Genomic DNA, 18,834 nt, shown 5'->3' with positions numbered 1-18,834 from the left:
ATAGATTCAATGAAACACATTGTCCAGTTGCACTCGGAGCACTTCCAAAAAGGTCAAGTTTGTCCTTCCCTCAGTGCCTCCCATTCTGGTCATGGTAGGACTGGCTCCAGCCCCTGGACCCTAAGCTGAGTCTGGGCTCCTTTGACGTGCAGGGAGAATGCCACTGAGTCTTGTCTCTGAGGACCCTACCTCTCCAAATCTTGCCTCAGTTCCTCAGCAGGTACTACACTGACTGGCCACGCCATTCTCTGATGCTTCACTGCCTCAGCTTCTCAAGTCTGTCTCCCCACCTGAACCAATTGTGAGTTTCTTTCTCTCCTCCTCTCATCCTGGCACCTAGAAATGCTCTCTAACGCTTGAGCTGCTCAACCAGCATGGGTCACTTATTTATAGCATGCTCCCAGATCGCCCTCTTTGTTGGTGAATGCTCAGGGAATGCTTACTGTTAACCCGAGACAAGCCCAAGTAGCTACACGGACCTGCCACCATAAGCCCTCTTCTGTCTTATGCTGTTGTAGAGGGTCCAGGGCTCACTTCTCCCACTTGGCCCTGAGTACCTCTCCTTGAAAGGATGTCAGGGGCTGGGCGCAGTGGCTCACGTCTGTAACCCCAGCACTTTGGGAGGCTGAGGCGGGCAGATCACGAGGTCAGGAGATTGAGACCATCCTGGCTAACGTGGTGAACCCCCCGTCTCTACTAAAAATACAAAAAAATACAAAAAATAAAAATAGCCATTTGTGGTGGCAGGTGCCTGTAGTCCCAGCTACTCGGGAGGCTGAGGCAGGAAAATGGCATGAACCCAGAAGGCAGAGCTTGCAGTGAGCCGAGATCGCGCCACTGCACTCCAGCCTGGGCAACAGAGCAAGACTCCGTCTCAAAAAAGAAAGAAAGGATGGATATTGGTTACCTGTTTCAGACAGGAATGCTGAGACCAAGGAAAGGGGAGACTTGTCGGGTGCCTCAGGGAACCAGTATCTGAGCTGGGGGCTGAGAGCTCTGTGTGGGTGGACTCTGTCCTCCCAGTCGCTGCTGAGTCCCTCTCTTCCTTTCTCACTGTCTGACCAACAGGGTCAGAGGTTTGTTGGCCTGACCTCCAGTGTGAGGAACGGAACCAGGCAGGAGGCTTGTGCAGTCAGCTCTGGCCCCAGTTTGGCATTCATCACTTGTTCCCTAACCTGGAACCAGTCCCTTCCTCACTCTGGGGCTCAGCAGCTGCTCATCTATAAAGTGGGGCATTTGGGGGTTGCAAAGTCAGTCATCTACAATGCCAGGCAAGAACATGGTTGCGTACATGTGGTCAGGTATGAGACAAGATCACTTTTCCAACATTCTGGTTTTCACTTTTTTTTTTTTTTTTGAAACAGAGTCTTGCTCTGTTACCCAGACTGGAGTGCACTGGCACGATCTCATCTTACTGCAACCCCTGCCTCCCAGGTTCAAACAATTCTCATGCCTCAGCCTCTCAAGTAGCTGAGATTACAGATGTGTACCACCACACCTGGATAATTTTTTTTTTTTTTTTTTTTGTATTTTTAGTAGAGACAGGGTTTCACCATGTTGTCCAGGCTGGTCTTGAACTCCTGGCCTCATGTGATCAACCCCCCCCTTGGCCTCCCAAAGTGCTGGGGTTATGGGTGTGAGCCACTGTGCCCAGACTAATTTTTTTTTTTTAATTGAAACAGAGTCTCAGTCTGTTGCCCAGGCTGCAGTGCACTGGCACAATTATAGCTCACTGTAACCACAAACTCCTGGGTTCAAGCAATCCTTCTGCCTCAGCCTCTTGAGTAGCTAGGACTACAGGCACATGCCACCATGTTGAGCTAATTTATTTTTTTAATTTGTCGTAGAGATGGGGTCTTGCTATGCTTCCCAAGCTGGTATTAAACTCTTGGCCCCAAGCAATCCTCCTACCCTGGCCTCCCAAAACGCTGGGAATACAGGCATGGGCCACTGTGCCAGCCTGGTTTTTTCTTCTTGTTCCCATTTTATTCTCACATTTTCAGACCATGGGCTTACTACTCCACTGAGCACATTTTGTGAGAGTGTTCACAGCCCTGGGCCCGGTTGCTGTTTCCTGATCTCAGTCTTATCAACTTGATCTTGCTTTGCTGTCATTTATACATTTTCTCATTAGCTTTCTCCCCATTTCTTCTTTGTCTGCTTCCTTCTTCCTTCTTTAACTAACTCCTCACCTGCAACTGGGGGGACTTGGATTCTTGACTGGGCTTGTGTGAAAACTGATTGTAAAACAGATAGGTAAGTAGGGAATGAGGAGGGTGTTTTACAAGAAAAAAAAATGACTAAGATACAGGAACCCAACCTAAAGAGGAAAAGACATACAATTCAAAGGAGGCAGAAAGAAAAACATAACAGATACTCAAATATATTGATAATCATAACACTTTCTGGAAGATTAAAAAAATGCTGAAACATGAATCCCTTGCTAGAGAAATTACAAAGCCAAGAAAATAGATAGGTCTGAGGATTAGGGAGCTGTTCAGTTGCTAGGAGGAACACAAAAGCGCAGACCCCAGACTACAATGGGTATGAAACCCTCTGCACGCCTTTTGTTGTCCATCCCTTGCCAAAGCTGTTATGTAAAACCCTCCGGGGGAATGAATGAAATTATGTTTATACAGTTCTTTCTATATAAGTGCAGAAGAATCATGTTTAATAAATCTACAGGGCAGGATTGTTAGTTTTTCTCCTTCTCAAGCAAACTTCAGTGCTGTCAGATAACTTCTCCATGTGTTTTTTTTTTCTCTTAGAATGAGCCCTTCCTGAGAACCCCTCGGAACAGTAACTACACTTACCCCATCAAGCCAGCCATTGAGGTAACCCCTGACTCACATCTGCCTCTCTCAGACACAAACCATTTCCACCTGCCAGGGGCTCGGGTGTGGTACAGGTTTCAGAGTATTCACTGAAGCAGAAATGTACTTCTTACATACTGGGGATTGGAATGTACAGAAAAGGCTCCCGGACCACGAAGCCCCAGGATTGTCCTAACATGTTCTCAAGTTGCTTACCTGACGTCAGCCCCCAAGCAGAGGAAGTGTCTGTGGATTGATTTTCTTTGACCTTGGCAATCCTGGGCTCACAGACGTGGTTACTGCTTAGGCAGCTCAGCCTCTCAAGAGGGAGAGGCAGCTGGTGTGATGTGGCGTTGACTTCTTGGAAGGTGGAGGCTGAGTGGGAGGGAACTACAATTCCGGGGATGGGGCCCAAAAGGAAGTGGAGGCATGTTCATGTTCATGTTCCTGTGGGCCCCTAGGCCTTGTTTGGTTCAAGTCAATCATTCTAGTGCTGAGGATTCAGAGCCCATGGTTAATTCCATTGGATTAACCATGTCTGTGAGCCTAGGACGGCCACTGCAAAGACGGCCTGGAGGACCCCGGACTACACCATGACTGGCAGTCAGGCCTGTTCCGGATCAGGTCTATTGGTCACCAGGATGGGGTTTGACCAGCAGTTTCAGTTTCACACCTATATTATATCCAGTCTCATGTTAGGGGCTAGAAGGCATGCAGAGAAGTATCGAACATGGTCCGGACCAAGGGAAGTGAGAGCCCAGTAGAATTTCACAATTATTGAGCACATACTATGTGCCAGACACTATTCCAGGAAGACAGAAGTGTTAACCGGACAGATGGACCCCAGCCCTCACGTAGCTTACAATCTACTGAGAAAGGTGTCTTATATACATGGCTAGGTATGGTCATTTCAGATAGTGATGACAGCTCTGAGGAGGGTGATGGGGCTGGGGCAAGGGAGGCAAATTCAGGTGCACCATGCAGGCCAGGCCTTCCTGAGGTGAGATTTAAACTGAGACATGCATAATGAGGAGACTTTTGCTATACAGGGAGCCAGGAACACAGTCCCAGGCAGAAGGACCATGGACCACACAGGCTCAGAAGTGGGACTGTGTTGGGTGTATTTGGGGAGGAGAAAGAAGGTCAGAGGGGCTGGGGGCATGAGAATGAGGTGGAGAGTGGGGGAAATGAGATCAGGAGTGCCAAGGAGCCAGATCACACAAAGCCTGAATTACTGAGTAAAAACATTGGATTTCAAGTGGAGAAAGGTGGGAAGGCATTGGCGGTCTCAGGAGAGAGTGACATGATCTGATTCACGTCTTTCAAAGATCTCCCTGACTGCTATGTGTAGAATGGGTTGGCCATCAGCAGGAGTGATTGGGGAAAGACATTTTATAAGCCAGCTGAAGAAACTGACCCATATGAAATTATTAAGAACTGTTGGATGCTAAGCTCTGGGGTGCAAGCAATACCAGATTGCTGGCTGCGGGTTATGCTGTGTCCAGCCTCTCTGAATTTTCTCAGGCTCACGTTAGTCCAGTGGAGGCTTGTCCTCATTGAACCAGTGACCAAATTCCCTCAGAATTGAAATGTCAGCTGCATCTTGTGAATCAGGCATTTCTTCATTTATTCATTTACCTATTGGATGCCTATGTAGAGTGGGCACTGCTCTAAGTGCTGGGTAGACAATGGTGAGCCGAATGGGTCTGGATCTGCCCTCTTGGTTCTTCAGTCTCATGCATCTTTGCTTTTGCTGCTGGAAGAGCTAAAAATCCCAGAGCTAGAAGGGCGTGTGTTTGTTTTAACAGCTTTCTACTCAAAGTAACCACAGAAACAAAATTCTGTCATCTGAGGTAACGTGGATGAGCCTAGAGGACATTACGTTAAGTGAAATAAGTCAGGCACAGAAAGACAAATACTACGTGTTCTCACCATATGCGGAAGCTTAAGAAGTTGACTTCACAGAAGTAGAGTATAAATAGTGGTTATTAGAGGCTGGGAAGGGTGGATGGTGGTTGGGGAGTAGAGATAGCAGAAATTGATTAACAGAAAATTACAGCTATATAGGAAGGAGAATTTCTAGTGTTCTATAGCACAGTAGGGTGACTATAGTTAACAGTTTACCATATATTTTCAAATAGCTAGAACAGCAGATTTTGAATGTTCCCAACACAAAGAAATGGTAAATATTTGAAGTGAGGGATAGGCTAATTACCCTGATTTGATCACTGCACATTGTAGAGATGTATCAAAATATCACACTATGCCTCATAAATATGTACACTTATATGTCAATTAAAAATAATAAAAGCAAAACTAATAAAGTGGCCACAAAGAGGCTTTACCTGGGAGCTTTTTAGAAATACAGAGTCCTGGGCACCACCCCAAACCTGCTGAATCAGAATCTGCAGCTTAAGATCTTCAGGGGATTTGGATGCACTGATTTTGGGTGTGGTGCATGGTTCTTCCCTTGTGATGGATGAGCATGTTTCAATTCCAACCAGGGTCTGTTAATCTACATGGAATATGCTTATCTCTGGTTCACCAACTATCTGAGATATATCTCATGTGCTGATGGCTGAATAACTTTTTACGTTGCATTTTCTCTGAGTATTTGTCATCTGCACACAAGCATGCTCTTGAGTTCATTAAACCTTTAAACAGAAGAAATCCATCAGAATGATGAATTGAGCAATCCCTTGGAAAAAAACCAAATTCCATTGGATTAAGCAAATAATATTTAAAAGAAGTTCCATTTTTGCTGTCTCATGATAGGAATATTTCAACAAGTCTTGTCTTCATCATCTGACTGAACAGATGAGATGAGCTTTCATAGCATCTGGCAGTCAGACTCCTGGACAGTCAATCTGCTGGTCAAGCCCTACTCCATACTCAGCATGCATATATTTGAGACTTTGGGAAGATACTCAATTTTCCCCCAGATTTCTGGTACTAATCATTTCTGTGCCCTCTGCTTCCCATCCCACTCCTTTCCCCAGTACCTGGAAAATATGTTCTGTATTAGAGACAAAGAAAATTGACTAAAAGCATCCAGGGTTGCTTACATTAATTTAAAAACATATAAGGAATAAGGCTGTTAAGTTAAATATGCAAAAAGACATACAGGTATCCAGCAAAGACAGGCAGAAACCAGGAGCTTTACAATTTTAAAATATTTTGTGTTATTATTCTAAAAATATTTTAATTATTGTCTAGGTTCTAGCATTATAATTAGTGTCAATTAGCTTAATTTTATAAAACACACATACCTGTAATCTCATGTTAGGCATCCAAATGCTCTGTTCCTTTGGGAGACCCACCTGTGTAGGACTTCATGGTTTTCTTCCCTGCTTTGGGGCAGCCACTGGCTCCATTCAAAGCATAGATATATGGGGATAAGAAAGGTTGTGTGTGGGTGCACATGTGGAGACATGCACTATGGGTTGTGCATGGGGGTAGCTAGACACACCCATTTCTCCCCCTTTAATTTCCCTCCTAGCCCACCTATAACTCACAGTTCTTTCCCTCACATGATCCTGTATGGTGACTCATTTCTAGCCTCCATCAAAAATCCCTTAGCTGGTTCTTCTTGGGCTGAAGCTTATCTCCCTGCACAATGAGTGTTGGGCACTGAATCTTTTCTCCTGTTGATTTAGAACTGGGGCAGTGACTTCCTGTGTACAGAGTGGAAGGCTTCCAATAGTGTTCCAACCTCTGGTGAGTGAAAACATCATCTCCTTCAATTAAGGGCCTTGCCGAATATCAGGTTGCGGGGAGACCCTGCAAACATACCCTGGAGCTTTAAGCAGGACTTGCTAATTCCCCTGCAGTGCAGACCTAGATCCTGCGGCCTGCCACCACAGCTGGGCTTCCATGTGGAGGTGCACAGAGCTCTCCATTGAATGCTACTTCTTGTCTCCTTATAGTCCCAGTGGCAGTCCCTTAGGCCTCCCTGCCCAGTGAGGCAGGTAGAGTCAGGGATTGGGATCTACCTGCCTGTGCTACATGACCCTGCAGCTGGAACTTTCCTGGACCACCCCAATGTCAATCAGGCTCTTCTGAGGGTGGATGATAGCCATGAAACCCATTCCCTGCAGTGCCTTGGTTGGTCTGAATGAATGGGAGGGGCAAAACTGCTAAAGCCTTAAGCTGAAAATAAGTACAATGGGGAGCAGTGGGACAGAGTTATAGACTTCTGGTAAAATGTGTACTTTAAGAGGTAGATATCCCCAGCCCCCACAACCACCTCTCTGCTTGTCTCCCCTAGTCCACCAGCTCCGACCAGCAGACATCAAAGTGGTGGCCGCCCTGGGTGACTCTCTGACTGTGAGTAGTGAGCCATGAACCAGGATGGGCAGCTCAGAGTCCAGCCAGGCCCTGCGCAGAATCTGTGCTTCCCCAGCATTGGCTCCGCTTTCAGTGCTGAGCCGGTGTTACTGAGGGCCTACCCATGTCAGGCACTGAAACACAGCCAGGAGATGTAGAATGCCCTGTCTCGCCACCTTCCCAGTTCTGCTCAAAGCCCCCTCGTCCATGAAGCCTCCCCTCAATTCCCCAGGGAGAAGCAATCCCCGCCTTCCCCACTGTTCACAGGCGTTTTGTTGGTGTGTGATGGCACTCATTCAAGTCTGCCTGCCTTCATCAGGGGACTCATCTCCATCTACCCAGACTCAGAGTGGCAGGTCTTACACACACACTGCCCCATGCTCCCTACTCCATTTAAGGACATGTGCTTTGGGGCAGAGGGAGCCCAGTTCCTCACACATAGCAGTCTTGCTAAGTGAATTGTGTTCGCCAGTTACTTAGCCATTGTTGTGTACACCAACACTCTATTAGCAATTCTAAGGGAAAAGAGGTATGAAACACAGTCATAGCCCCCCAGCAACCTGTCTGGCTAGAAAAACAAGAAATGTACACAGAAAGAAATGCATAGTCACATAGATGACATACAGGACTTGGATGTTTTATTTTTATTTTTTAACTTCTAAGTTCAGGGGTACATGTGCAGGTTTGTTACACAGGTAAACTTGTGGCATGGGGTTTGTTGCACAGATTATTTATTTAATCACCCAGGTATTAAGCCTGGTACCTATGAGTTATGTTTCCTGATCCTCTCCCTCCTCCCACCCTCCACTGTCTGATAGGCCCCCGTGTGCGTTGTTCCCCTCCACCTAGGACTTTTAAAATAGGGTACTTATTTCGGTAGAAACAAACACCAGCCCCACATGTGTGTGAATGTGTTTCCATTTTGGCATGAACATGGAAAAAGATGTGGAAAGGCACATATGAGTCTGTTCACCACTAATGAGCTCTGGTGGTATTTGCATGTGGGTGAGGAGGGAGTGTGGAATCTGTGGCAAGGGGCAGGATTCTTAAAGTAGGGGTAGATTATTCGTTTGTTTAAATATTTGTATCATTTCACATCTGTTACTTTTGTAAATTTCAAGGGTTTTTTTTTTTTTTTTTTTTTTAAGACAGGGCATTTAGGGAAAGCTGTATAGAGGAGATGGGAACTGATGAGGGTCTTAGAGAACGAATTTGGAAATGTAAGCTGCTGGAAAGGAGGGAGTTCAGCATTCCATGAGGGGATGGAGTGGGTGGTAATGAGGTAGACCAGCTCAAGGCCCTCAGGCTTCCAAAATAATGGCAGGTAATTATAGCTTAGCCCTGAAGATTTGTGTGGACTGGGAAGGAGGGAGCAAACAAGGGTAAGGAAAGTAGAAACCAGATTATGGTGACCTCAGAAGATTGGTGATGGGATTTGGCTTTAATCTTGAAGGTAAGGGAGACTCATTGAAGGGTCAGGGCTGGGGTTGGGGAACATGAAGAAAGAGGCATGTGCAGGAGTAACAGAAACTGGAGTCAGTTCACTCAGGCAGGAGGCCAGTGTATTGCCCGTGGCAAGGAGGTGAGGGTCTCAATTAGGAACACGGCAAAGGGAACAAAAAGAAAGGGGTGGGTGCTAGGGAGGGTGGAAAGGAGGAACCAACAGGACTTGGTTACTGGCTGTAGGTAAAGAACTGAGGAGAAGAATGTATCAAGACCACTCCAAGTTTAATATGGCCTGGAGAAAAGCCGGTACTATTTTTAGAAAAGGCAAATCCAGGTCCTAGCTGCTACCCCAGGGCCAGAGGAGGCTCTTCCAGTGCCCTCAGCCTATACCCCAGCCCTGAACTTTCTTTTTGATTTTTACAGACAGCAGTGGGAGCTCGACCAAACAACTCCAGTGACCTACCCACATCTTGGAGGGGACTCTCTTGGAGGTGAGGATGTTCTTGATGCATGTTCTATTGATGATGCTCTCTCAGAGAGGTGTGAGTAGTGTGTTTCCCCTGTCACCCCTCCAGGGATGCAGTTGGGTCCCCAGGTCCCAGCGCTGAGACAGGAGACTTGATGCTTGCATTACCCCTGAGGGTGATGGGAGAGATGCCCCAGGGGCCCAGAACCCAGTTCCGGTTCTGGCTTGTGCATATGTTGACACAGGGAGCAGCATGTTGGTGTGATTTTAACAAATATGCTTTCTCCTCCCCAGCATTGGAGGGGATGGGAACTTGGAGACTCACACCACACTGCCCAGTAAGTAGCAGCCCAGAGAGGCACCATCACTGTGGCCGTCCTCCCTGGGGGCAGGGCCTTCCTGCTGGAGGAGGGGAAGAGGAGCTTATCTGCAAGAAGGGAAGTCAGCCAGCCCTGAAAAGCCCCAGAACTCCTGTGTCCCACCCATGTCCCCACCCTGCATGCTCATCTCAGTTACTGTGAAGGTCCTGCAGGCTCTCACCTGTGCTCTTCTCCTCCTCCTCCTCCTCTAAAGACATTCTGAAGAAGTTCAACCCTTACCTCCTTGGCTTCTCTACCAGCACCTGGGAGGGGACAGCAGGACTAAATGTGGCAGCGGAAGGGGCCAGAGCTAGGTGAGTAGATGCCGTACAGGAGGGCGAGTGGAAGGCAAGGCTGAGACACCAGGATGGGAAACCAGAGGAGAGGAGGGTGGTGTCCAGAAGCCTGGTCCCAGGGGCAATAGCAGCTGTGCAGGACTTTCTATGTGAATTATCTCCTGAGATCCTCACACCCTTGGACAGGGGCACTGAGGCTTATAAGCTTTCCAGAACCACCAAGATTATCCAGCAAGTTATCAGAGGAGACAGGATCAGACCATGCCTGAATCAGGAGCCTTTGCTCTGACCACTATGCTATTACCGCCTCTCCAGGGCAGCAGGAGGCGCACATCTGCCCTGGACCCGGGCGCTGTCCCTGCTGGCTCCAGCTCCACCTCCTGCCCAGCAGGTCAAACATGCAGGGTGGCTCTCAGCACCTCGAGAACTGAGTGCATGACCCGGGGGATAGCTGCCCTTTCTCTCTCCCCACCTCACTTCAGTCTTTGGCTCTGAAAAAGCTATATTCTGACACTAGGGAGTTAGATGTCAGGGCCCCCAAAACAGCATGGTGGCTGTTTGTTTTCACTGGGATTTCTGTTGTTGACAACAACTCAGATAATTAAAGCTGAAATGCCTGACCAGGCTCATTGATTTTCTGCATGGAGCGTGCTGGGTGTATGCTTTGTAGAAGGATCACTATGCTCCGATCACCAGGGAAACGACACTGGCTTGACTCACTCTGTTTACAGGGAATGTTCCTTTCAGAAGTGGTAACGTGGGCCCCATGCTCTGTTTGAGTCTCTAAGCCACAGGAAGCGATGTCAGTTCCTCAACGTCACGAGCAGGAAGAACTTATTTTTCTGCAAAAACTGGGCTTCATGAGGTCATTATAGCAACATCTAATTACTGTTATTATGATTGCTATCATCATTGTTATTATCATCATCATTTTGTTGTTCTTGTACAGTACAGGCTTCATTTTCCAGGAGGTGATTTCTCACTCTGTTGACAATCAAGCCCCTTCTTCCTTTCTCACTTCACTTCTCTTATTGCCTTTTCTATTTTACCGCTGCTCAGCTCCTCTGCCAGATGAAGTCAGCGGCCAGGGAAGTAGTTGAGAACATGTGGCTCCTTGTGGGTATCTCTGATGTCCAATGTTAGGGAAAAGGAAAGTAATCCATTGACTTAAGAAAGGGAGGTTGGATAATTGCTCTATAACTTTCCTTTATCTCTATTCTGTTGTTTATTAGCGTAGATACAGATGAGTTCACCTAAAGAGAAACATACAAACCATAGCAGAACACCTAATATCATAGGGTGTGGGATCAGATCATTCGTGTCTACATTCCAGCTCCAAGGCTTGCTAGCTGTGTGACCTTGGGCAAGTTGCCTAGCATCTCTGAGTCTTAGTTTCTTCAGCAATAAATAGGGATAATAATAGTACTTATCAGGGTTGTCATAAGGATTAAATGAGATAAATAATCCGTGAAAAGAATGTAGTACCACACATAATACGCACCAAAAAAGCAGTACAGTACAAATGTACCAAAAGTTTGCCATTTAATAATGGATCTTCAGTTTCAAAGTTTTTTTCATCTAACTTTCCTTCCATCAATCAATAAGAATTCATTCAACACCTGCAAAAGACTGAACCCTAAGGTGGTTACTAAAAGATACAAAGGGCCAGGCATGGTGACTCACACCTGTAATCCCAGCACATTGAGGGCCGAGGTGGGTGGATCACCTGAGGTCAGGAGTTCAAGACCAGCTCAGCCAACATGGTGAAACCCCATCTCTACTAAAATCAAAAATTAGCTGGGTGTGGTGGTACACGCCTGTAATCCCAGCTACTCGGGAGGTTGAGGCAGGAGAATCACTTGAACCCAGGAAGTGGAGGCTGCAGTGAGCCAAGATCGTGCCATTGCACTCCAGCCCGGATAACAAGAATGAATCTCCATCTCCAAAAATAATAATAATTAAAAATAAATAAAAGATACAAAGGAATCAAAAGATGAACTCCCTGGCCACGAAGAGCTTGCACTCTAGGTAAGGAGGCTAAACAAATGGGAAATAACTTTCTGAAAAAGACAATGCTGGGTATGGCAACAATGCAGTGCTTCGTCATGGAGTGCAATTAAGAGAACAGAAGAGCACACAGTATGAACTGCACTGTCTAAAGACAGATGCAGACCCAGAAGGGACCCCTGAAATCATCCAGTCCAACCTCTTCCTTTAAAAGATGGAAAAAGTCAATCCTAGCAAGATTCAGCAACTTGTACAAGCTCACACAGCAAGTTGGTGGCAGAGCTGAAAGTAGAACCACTGGTCCCTGGGGTAAAAAAGGAAATGCAAGATGTGTGGATCAGTGAGCCCAGAGAGGAGGCTCAAGGGAAAGTAGGACTTGGTCTGGGCCTGAAGGATGGGAAGAAGATGGCTAGGAAGAGGGGAAGAAGCGGCATTTGTAACTTCCCCTCCTACCCACGAGGGCTTATTGCCCATGGATTCTCTTAGTCACACCTTGAACCTGTTAAAAGGTTAAAGGCACTTCTGTGGTCACCTTTGACCAGAAAAGTCTTTCTTTATAGCTTTCTGGTATACGCATCAATAGCAATAATGTATGGGATACAATCCTAGATCTGTAAATTCTCCTTAATGATAAACAAGGGTAGGGATGGTACCATGTGTGTTTGGCCACATACCTAGCTTACCGTGGCCACCCAAAGATTTTCAGTGGCCAGCTCGCACTGGTTGCTGCTTTTATGGCTTCTTCCATGGACGCTTTCATTGGCTATATCCCCTTTGCTGACCTAACTTCTCACAGACATTTATTTAAACACAGCTTTATTGAGGTATAAATGACCTGCAATAAACGTCACATGTTAAAAGGATATAATTTGGCTGGGTGCGGTGGCTCACGCCTCTAATCCCAGCACTTTGGGAGGCCAAGGTAGGCAGATTGCCCAGGAGTTGGAGACCAGCCTGAGCAACATGGTGAAACCCCGTCTCTACCAAAAATACAAAAAATTAGCCGGGCATGGTGGCATGTACCTGTAGTCCCAGCTACTCGGAAGGCTGAGATGGGAGGATCACTTGAGCTCAGAGGGGTTGAGGCTGCAGTGAGCCGTGATCACGCCACTACACTCCAGCTTGGGCAACAGAGCAAGACCCTGTCTCAAAAAGGATACAATTTAACATTGTACCTGTGAAATCATCACCACAATCAAGATGAAAAATGTGTCCATCACCCACAGGAGTTTTCTCAGGCCCCTTGCTAATCTCTCCCTCCTGCTCCTTCCTGTCCCTACCTCACACCCCAGGCAACCACTAACCTTCTTTCCATCACAATAGATTAGTTTGCATTTTTAAAAATTTTATATAAATGGGATCAAAGCGTATATACTTTTTATCTGACTTATTTAGCAAAATGATTTTGCGATGCATCCATGTTATTCGGTATACCAATAGTTCATCCCTTTTTATGGCTGAGTAGTGTTCCGCTGGCATTCATATCGCTCATCCAGAACACCAAATGGTATTGTTTTATTTATGGCAGACATCAGGGGATGAAGGGAGAACTAATCCTGTCCATCCTGGTTTATTGGGGAGGGAGAAAAAAAAAAGTGAGGAGATGGGGAATGGTGCGGAAATCTAAGTAACCACAGAAAAGAAAAACAAAAGGCTTAAAGGAGCAGAGAGCAGGGCTTAGAAGTAAAGGTTAAAGGCGTCATTAAGCCTGGAAAGGAGAAAACTGAGGGATAATTGAGAGCTGTGACTTTTCTCAAATATACAAAAGGTTATTTTTAAAATAGGCAACTGAAGAAGAAATGAACAGGCTTGGCTTACAAAGAAAGAGCTTGAGGAAATATAAGGGAAACTCCCTGAGGGGAGGATTGACGGGATCCCAACCCGAGTGGCCGATGAGACTACTGGGTGGCAGGGGCTAGATCAGTGTGGCTCCAGGGTCCAGGGCAGCCCTGTGATCGTTACTAAGCTGAGATTTCTTGAGAATGGAATGAGCTTTGTACTGGTAACATCATTCTTCTTGAAACACCTCTCTTCCTAGGCCAAAATCCCATGTCTTGAGTCCTCACTCCTGAGCCAGCACTAACGCCCCTCTCTCTACCCCCCACCTAGGGACATGCCAGCCCAGGCCTGGGACCTGGTAGAGCGAATGAAAAACAGCCCCGTGAGTACAGGCCCCCAGGCCACCCCTGAAAGGTGCCCATCTCCTGCTGGCTGGGGAGGGGACAGCCCCATAAGGGTCCCTCTCACCACAGCACTTCCTGCTTTGGGCTGGCCAAAAGACCCCCAGAGAAGCAGTCCTTACCAAGGAGGCGCCTGCCCTGGCCACACTCCTAGACGCAGGCTGTGGCACCCCTCACCCCAGGGCCGGCTGCGGGAGGGCAAGGTGGAACAGGGAGTTGGCTGAGGTGGTGGCCTTGGCCTCTGACAGCTTCCTGCTTTAACCAAGAGGTGGCTTCCCAGAGCCCTATTATGTAAATGCAAGGTTCTAAAAATAGGCTTCTCATTCCAATCCAGTTCTGCCTCCTTCCCCTCACCCTGCCCCTCTGAAACTTCTCACTAGCACTTTTTTTTAACCGTTCAGTGTTTATGCCTAGGAATTCAGCTCCCGGTGGGATTCCTATTATGGAGGTGGCCAAGTGGAAAGCCAACTGCTTAGAGGGCCTCCCAGCCCCAACCCCGCTTCTCAGTCCACGCTGGGCTCTTCCTCCAGTCTCCTTCCCCCGACCCTAAGAACTCATCCCAGGGGCAGCTTAGGGCCTTTGCTTCTAGCTGCATCCTTTGCCTGCAGCTCCCTGGAAGGCCTTCATTTGGGGGGACGTGGTAATCCCCTCGGCATTTAATGGGCCAAGGATATGTGGGACACATCCACATTCTACTTCTCCAGGGACACAACTTTCTTAAGATTTCAAGGGGAAAATAGCCCTCCCTTGTGTAAGCAGAACCCCGCCCCCCTCCAGCCCCCACCGCCAAAAAAAAAAGTCCTCTCTGTGGAGCACTTTATCCCAGCACCAATTGAGGGCTGGGAAGCCCCACTTTGTTGCTTTTCTTTTTTTTTTTTTTTTAGACGGAGTCTCGCTCTGTCACCCAGGCTGGAGTGCAGTGGTGCGATCTCAGCTCACTGCAGCATCCGCTTCCCGGGTTCAAGTGATTCTCCTGCCTCAGCCTCCCAAGTAGCTGGGATTACAGGCACCTGCCACCAGGCCCGGCTAATTTTTGTATTTTTAGTGGAGACGGGGTTTCATCATGTTGGCCAGGCTGGTCTCGAACTCCTGACCTCAGGTGATCCACCTGCCTCAGCCTCCCAAAGTGCTGGGATAACAGGTGTGAGCCACCGTGCCTGGCCCAATTTGCTGCTTTTCTCTGTTACAGTATAAATAAGACAAAAGGCACTTGGAGGGTGGGCGGGCTAGCCCAGTAGCAACATTTGTATGTGCCTCCCACCAAGGCCTAAACTCAGGATCTTCTGTCCCCTCAGGACATCAACCTGGAGAAAGACTGGAAGCTGGTCACACTCTTCATTGGGGTCAACGACTTGTGTCATTACTGTGAGAATCCGGTAGGCCCCCGACCAACCCCATGGGGACGTGAGAAGGAAGTTGCTGACCTCTGGCAACATCCTTGCCCATCCATCCCTGGCCCTGCCCCAAGCTCCTCGCTCATGGGAACCACATTTGCCTGCTGCCCCAGGCCCTCCCTGGTTTACACATGCCGGGCAAGGCCCAGCCTTTTCTACTGCCTGAGCGACCCCTGGAAGAGCAGGTGCATTGGTTCTCCAATTCCAGAAGTAAGGTCAAGGTGGACCCACTGTAGGCACTGCTGAGGTGAGGCCTCTCTTATCCACACAAATATGACCTCTGGTACCAGATAGGGGACTAGCCATCCTCACCCTATCCCTGCCCTGTTTCATTTTGAGGAAGGGCAAAACAATGTTCTAGATGGGGTTGGATGGGTCATCACGAGTTAACCAAACCTCAGTGGTGGCCCTGGGAGCCCAAACCTGCTCCTGATGTTTCCGTGGGGAAATATGTCCAGACTCACAAACTTCTGAAAGTTGTAACTTCCAAAAGTTTTTATTTTGGAATACATCTTGTTCTAAGTTGGGGACATTCTGTATTTTATTTGGCCGAGAAAAGGCAGCTGCCCAGCCTCAGAGGTTGTGGTCGAATGTTTGACAGTCACAGATGGTGGTGTGGGGGAAAAGGCATTTATCACTCCTTGTGGCTCACAGAGGCCAACTACCAGAGGCTTGATGAGAAGTATCCTCCCACACACAGGAGTTGGTTTTCCAAACCTCTTCCCCTCAGTTCTCTCCCTGACCACCCACACTCTAGAGGCAGAAGTGACCTTACCTCATGGGGATTTAACTATTGTTGTGTCCTGGACTCCGGGGATACCTGGACCCCAGAGCTGCGTGGACACTGTGGACGCTGGCGTAGGGAAATGCCCTCTACTCATCCCAGGATGTGTGTTCTTCATGGGAACAGTCAGGTTTATACTTCTGAGAGCATAGTTTAGTTGAAAGGGCTGGGCTGCCCCCACTAGGATTAACTCAGACTGTTTTAAAAAGAAGGAAAGGGGGAAAGGCAGAAACTCTGGGAGACACGAGGTCCCCTCTCCTCTATTTTAACTCTTCGGCGTGGATTGTCTATCTTCTTGTTCCTTTCCCCTTCTTCCCAACTCCCAGTACCCCTTCTGGTAGCTGTGGGCAGAAACTCAGCGAACAGCACTTGTTCTATGCCCATCAGTGTGCTGGAATTGAGTGCACGGTATCTCACCTGGCCTCAGCTCTTTGTCTCCAGAAAAAATAATGGGCTGCCTGAGCTCTCCCCTCCTGCCTGAGTGGTGCTGCTTTGTAGGTGCCTCAACTCCCACTTCCTGCGGACATGCTTTCTTCCATGAGTATAAGAGCTTCAAGTCACCACCACCCGCACCCCCACTGGTATCAGCCTGTGACACCTTCTGGGCCTGTAGCCCAGAGCCACATCTAAAAATATAGGCCCATCTCCCTCTGCTATAAAGCAAAGCCCTGAGATTCAGCCTGCAAGGACTTACTGAGCACCTACTATGTACCTCGTTTGCATCACCCAGGATGCTGTGGACACACCTCTAAATCAGCCTCCTACTGGGGAGATGGTTCAGAGGAAGAGAACCTGACACTGAGTCACAGGGGATAGAAGTCAGAGGAACACAGGAGAGCAAAACATTTCAGGCAGTGGGACCAGCATGGACCAAAGCCCAAAGGAAAAAGGAAGTGTGGCCACCCAGGGCACGGCAAGGGGCTGGAGAAGGCTGAGGTCAGATGATGGATGGGACTGCCAAGAGCCAAGGCCAAAAAGTGGCAGGACCCAGCACTGGCAGAGTCCACTGTTGGGTCTGAGATTATGTAGAGCGGGGTGGGGGTTGGGATTGTTCATGGTGTCTAGTAGGGGACAAGGGATGATTCCTTACAGAGACTCAGCAGCAACAAGAACTGGGCTTCTCAGTTTGACCAGGACCACCGAAGCCCCTCTGTACCCACTCAGTCATTAGCCCAGGCCCCAGAGCCCTCCTATGCTCTTGCCATTCTCTCAGAGCGGGAACCAGGGGCTAAAGAGAGTACCCTTTTTTCCTTACAGGAGGCCCACTTGGCCACGGAATATGTTCAGCAGATCCAACAGGCCCTGGACATCCTCTCTGAGGAGGTAGGAGAGGGGTTATGTGTTCCTGGGTCCTGCCAGCCGCCTCCCTGGGATGCATCTAGGCAGGCTGTGTTCAGTGAGATGCTCACCGAGCAGAGACCGGCCATGAGTGGCACCTGGCTGGCAGGGAGGGAGGTGGTTGTCAAGCTCCTCTGCAGGGAAAATTCTCACTTGGCCAGAGACAGGGTTGCGTGGTAGCAATGAGCTTGCCTCTGAACCAATTGGCCCAGGTTTGCACCCAGCACTGTGGCTTCGGGCAAGTGACTTCTCTGTGTCTCAGTTTCTCAACCTATAAAGCGGGGCCACTCAAGAAGATTCAGTGAGATAGTACAAGTTGCATCCCCTCTCTGGGCCTCAGTTTCTTTATTGGTAAAATTGAGGGGAGTGGGAATTGGTTTGTAGATGACCCCCAGGTTCCTCCCAGCAGTAGCCAGTGCCCTAACAAAGCCACCCTCCACTCCCTGCAGCTCCCAAGGGCTTTCGTCAACGTGGTGGAGGTCATGGAGCTGGCTAGCCTGTACCAGGGCCAAGGCGGGAAATGTGCCATGCTGGCAGCTCAGTAAGTGGACAGGTCACCGTCCCAAGGCAAGGGCACCTGCGGTGAGGAGGGCTTGCAGGTGCCAAAGGAGGAGACCAGTTGAGGCAGAGCCAGGCAGGCCTGCCAGAGGGTAGACATGGCTCAGGGGCTTGGACAACATCAGGAAGTACCTCTACATTTGCAAATGCCTACTGTATGCAAGGTGCCTCATTTCTCTGGACCCCCTTTTGCTTTTCTGTGAAAGGAGACAGACCAAATGATCCTTAAGGCTCCCTGACATTGTCAGTGATTGCCAAGGCAAACCTTGGCATGCTGCTCCCTGTTGAGAAGCAGCATGGGGCCATGAGCTTTCAAGGCTGCTACATCCAGCCTTGACTGTTCTGCCATTTAGGAGCTATGGGACCTTGAACAAACCACATAACCTCTATGAGCCTCTGTGCTCCTCATCTGTAAAGTGGGGGTGATGACATCTTCCCTGCAAGGTAGATGTGAGGTCAAGAGGAAACAAGGTACCTGGCCTACCAAGAGCAGGGTCTTAGGAAATAGCTCTTATTCCATCCTTGATGGGGCCTGTCCTTGATCTGGGCTTGGAGGCAAGGTGCTAATGGGCAAGACAAGAACTCCTGTCGGGGGCTGGAAGTCATTAAAGCTCTTGAACCCTGGTAGGAAGTTGCCATGTTCTGAGGGCAGAGGGCCTCCCACAGTTTGAGTGATTATTGCTATGAGAGAGGAGGTTCTCCAGGGAGCTGAGTCCTACACCTGGGCTCAAATGGATTTGCTGCAAAGGTGACCAGCTGGTTCCCATTCTTGCAGGGAACCCTGCTCTCTTGCAGGGAATGGCTCCTCCAGAATCTGTCTGTATCGTGTTCCATGTTGTCAGGGTTGCTTCCAGCCGGTTGGCCCTC

The 18,834-nt window shown here is 48.5% G+C and overlaps 1 protein-coding gene across 1 annotated transcript in view; it reads left to right on the top strand.

Moving 5' to 3' along the window:
• Positions 1–18,834, top strand: part of PLB1 (phospholipase B1) — a 147,532-nt gene that overhangs the window by 115,439 nt on the left and 13,259 nt on the right. The window contains exons 44-53 of the mRNA XM_019020713.4: positions 2,769–2,834; positions 6,470–6,530; positions 7,081–7,139; positions 9,009–9,076; positions 9,346–9,389; positions 9,625–9,724; positions 13,823–13,874; positions 15,189–15,269; positions 17,329–17,394; positions 17,859–17,950. Coding sequence (XP_018876258.4) covers positions 2,769–2,834; positions 6,470–6,530; positions 7,081–7,139; positions 9,009–9,076; positions 9,346–9,389; positions 9,625–9,724; positions 13,823–13,874; positions 15,189–15,269; positions 17,329–17,394; positions 17,859–17,950 — 689 coding nt within the window. The remainder of the gene's footprint in view (positions 1–2,768; positions 2,835–6,469; positions 6,531–7,080; positions 7,140–9,008; positions 9,077–9,345; positions 9,390–9,624; positions 9,725–13,822; positions 13,875–15,188; positions 15,270–17,328; positions 17,395–17,858; positions 17,951–18,834) is intronic.

Source organism: Gorilla gorilla, chromosome 12 (assembly GCF_029281585.2).
Source record: "Gorilla gorilla gorilla isolate KB3781 chromosome 12, NHGRI_mGorGor1-v2.1_pri, whole genome shotgun sequence".
Classification (NCBI taxonomy): domain Eukaryota; kingdom Metazoa; phylum Chordata; class Mammalia; order Primates; family Hominidae; genus Gorilla; species Gorilla gorilla.
This window is presented reverse-complemented; position numbering and strand designations above follow the sequence as displayed.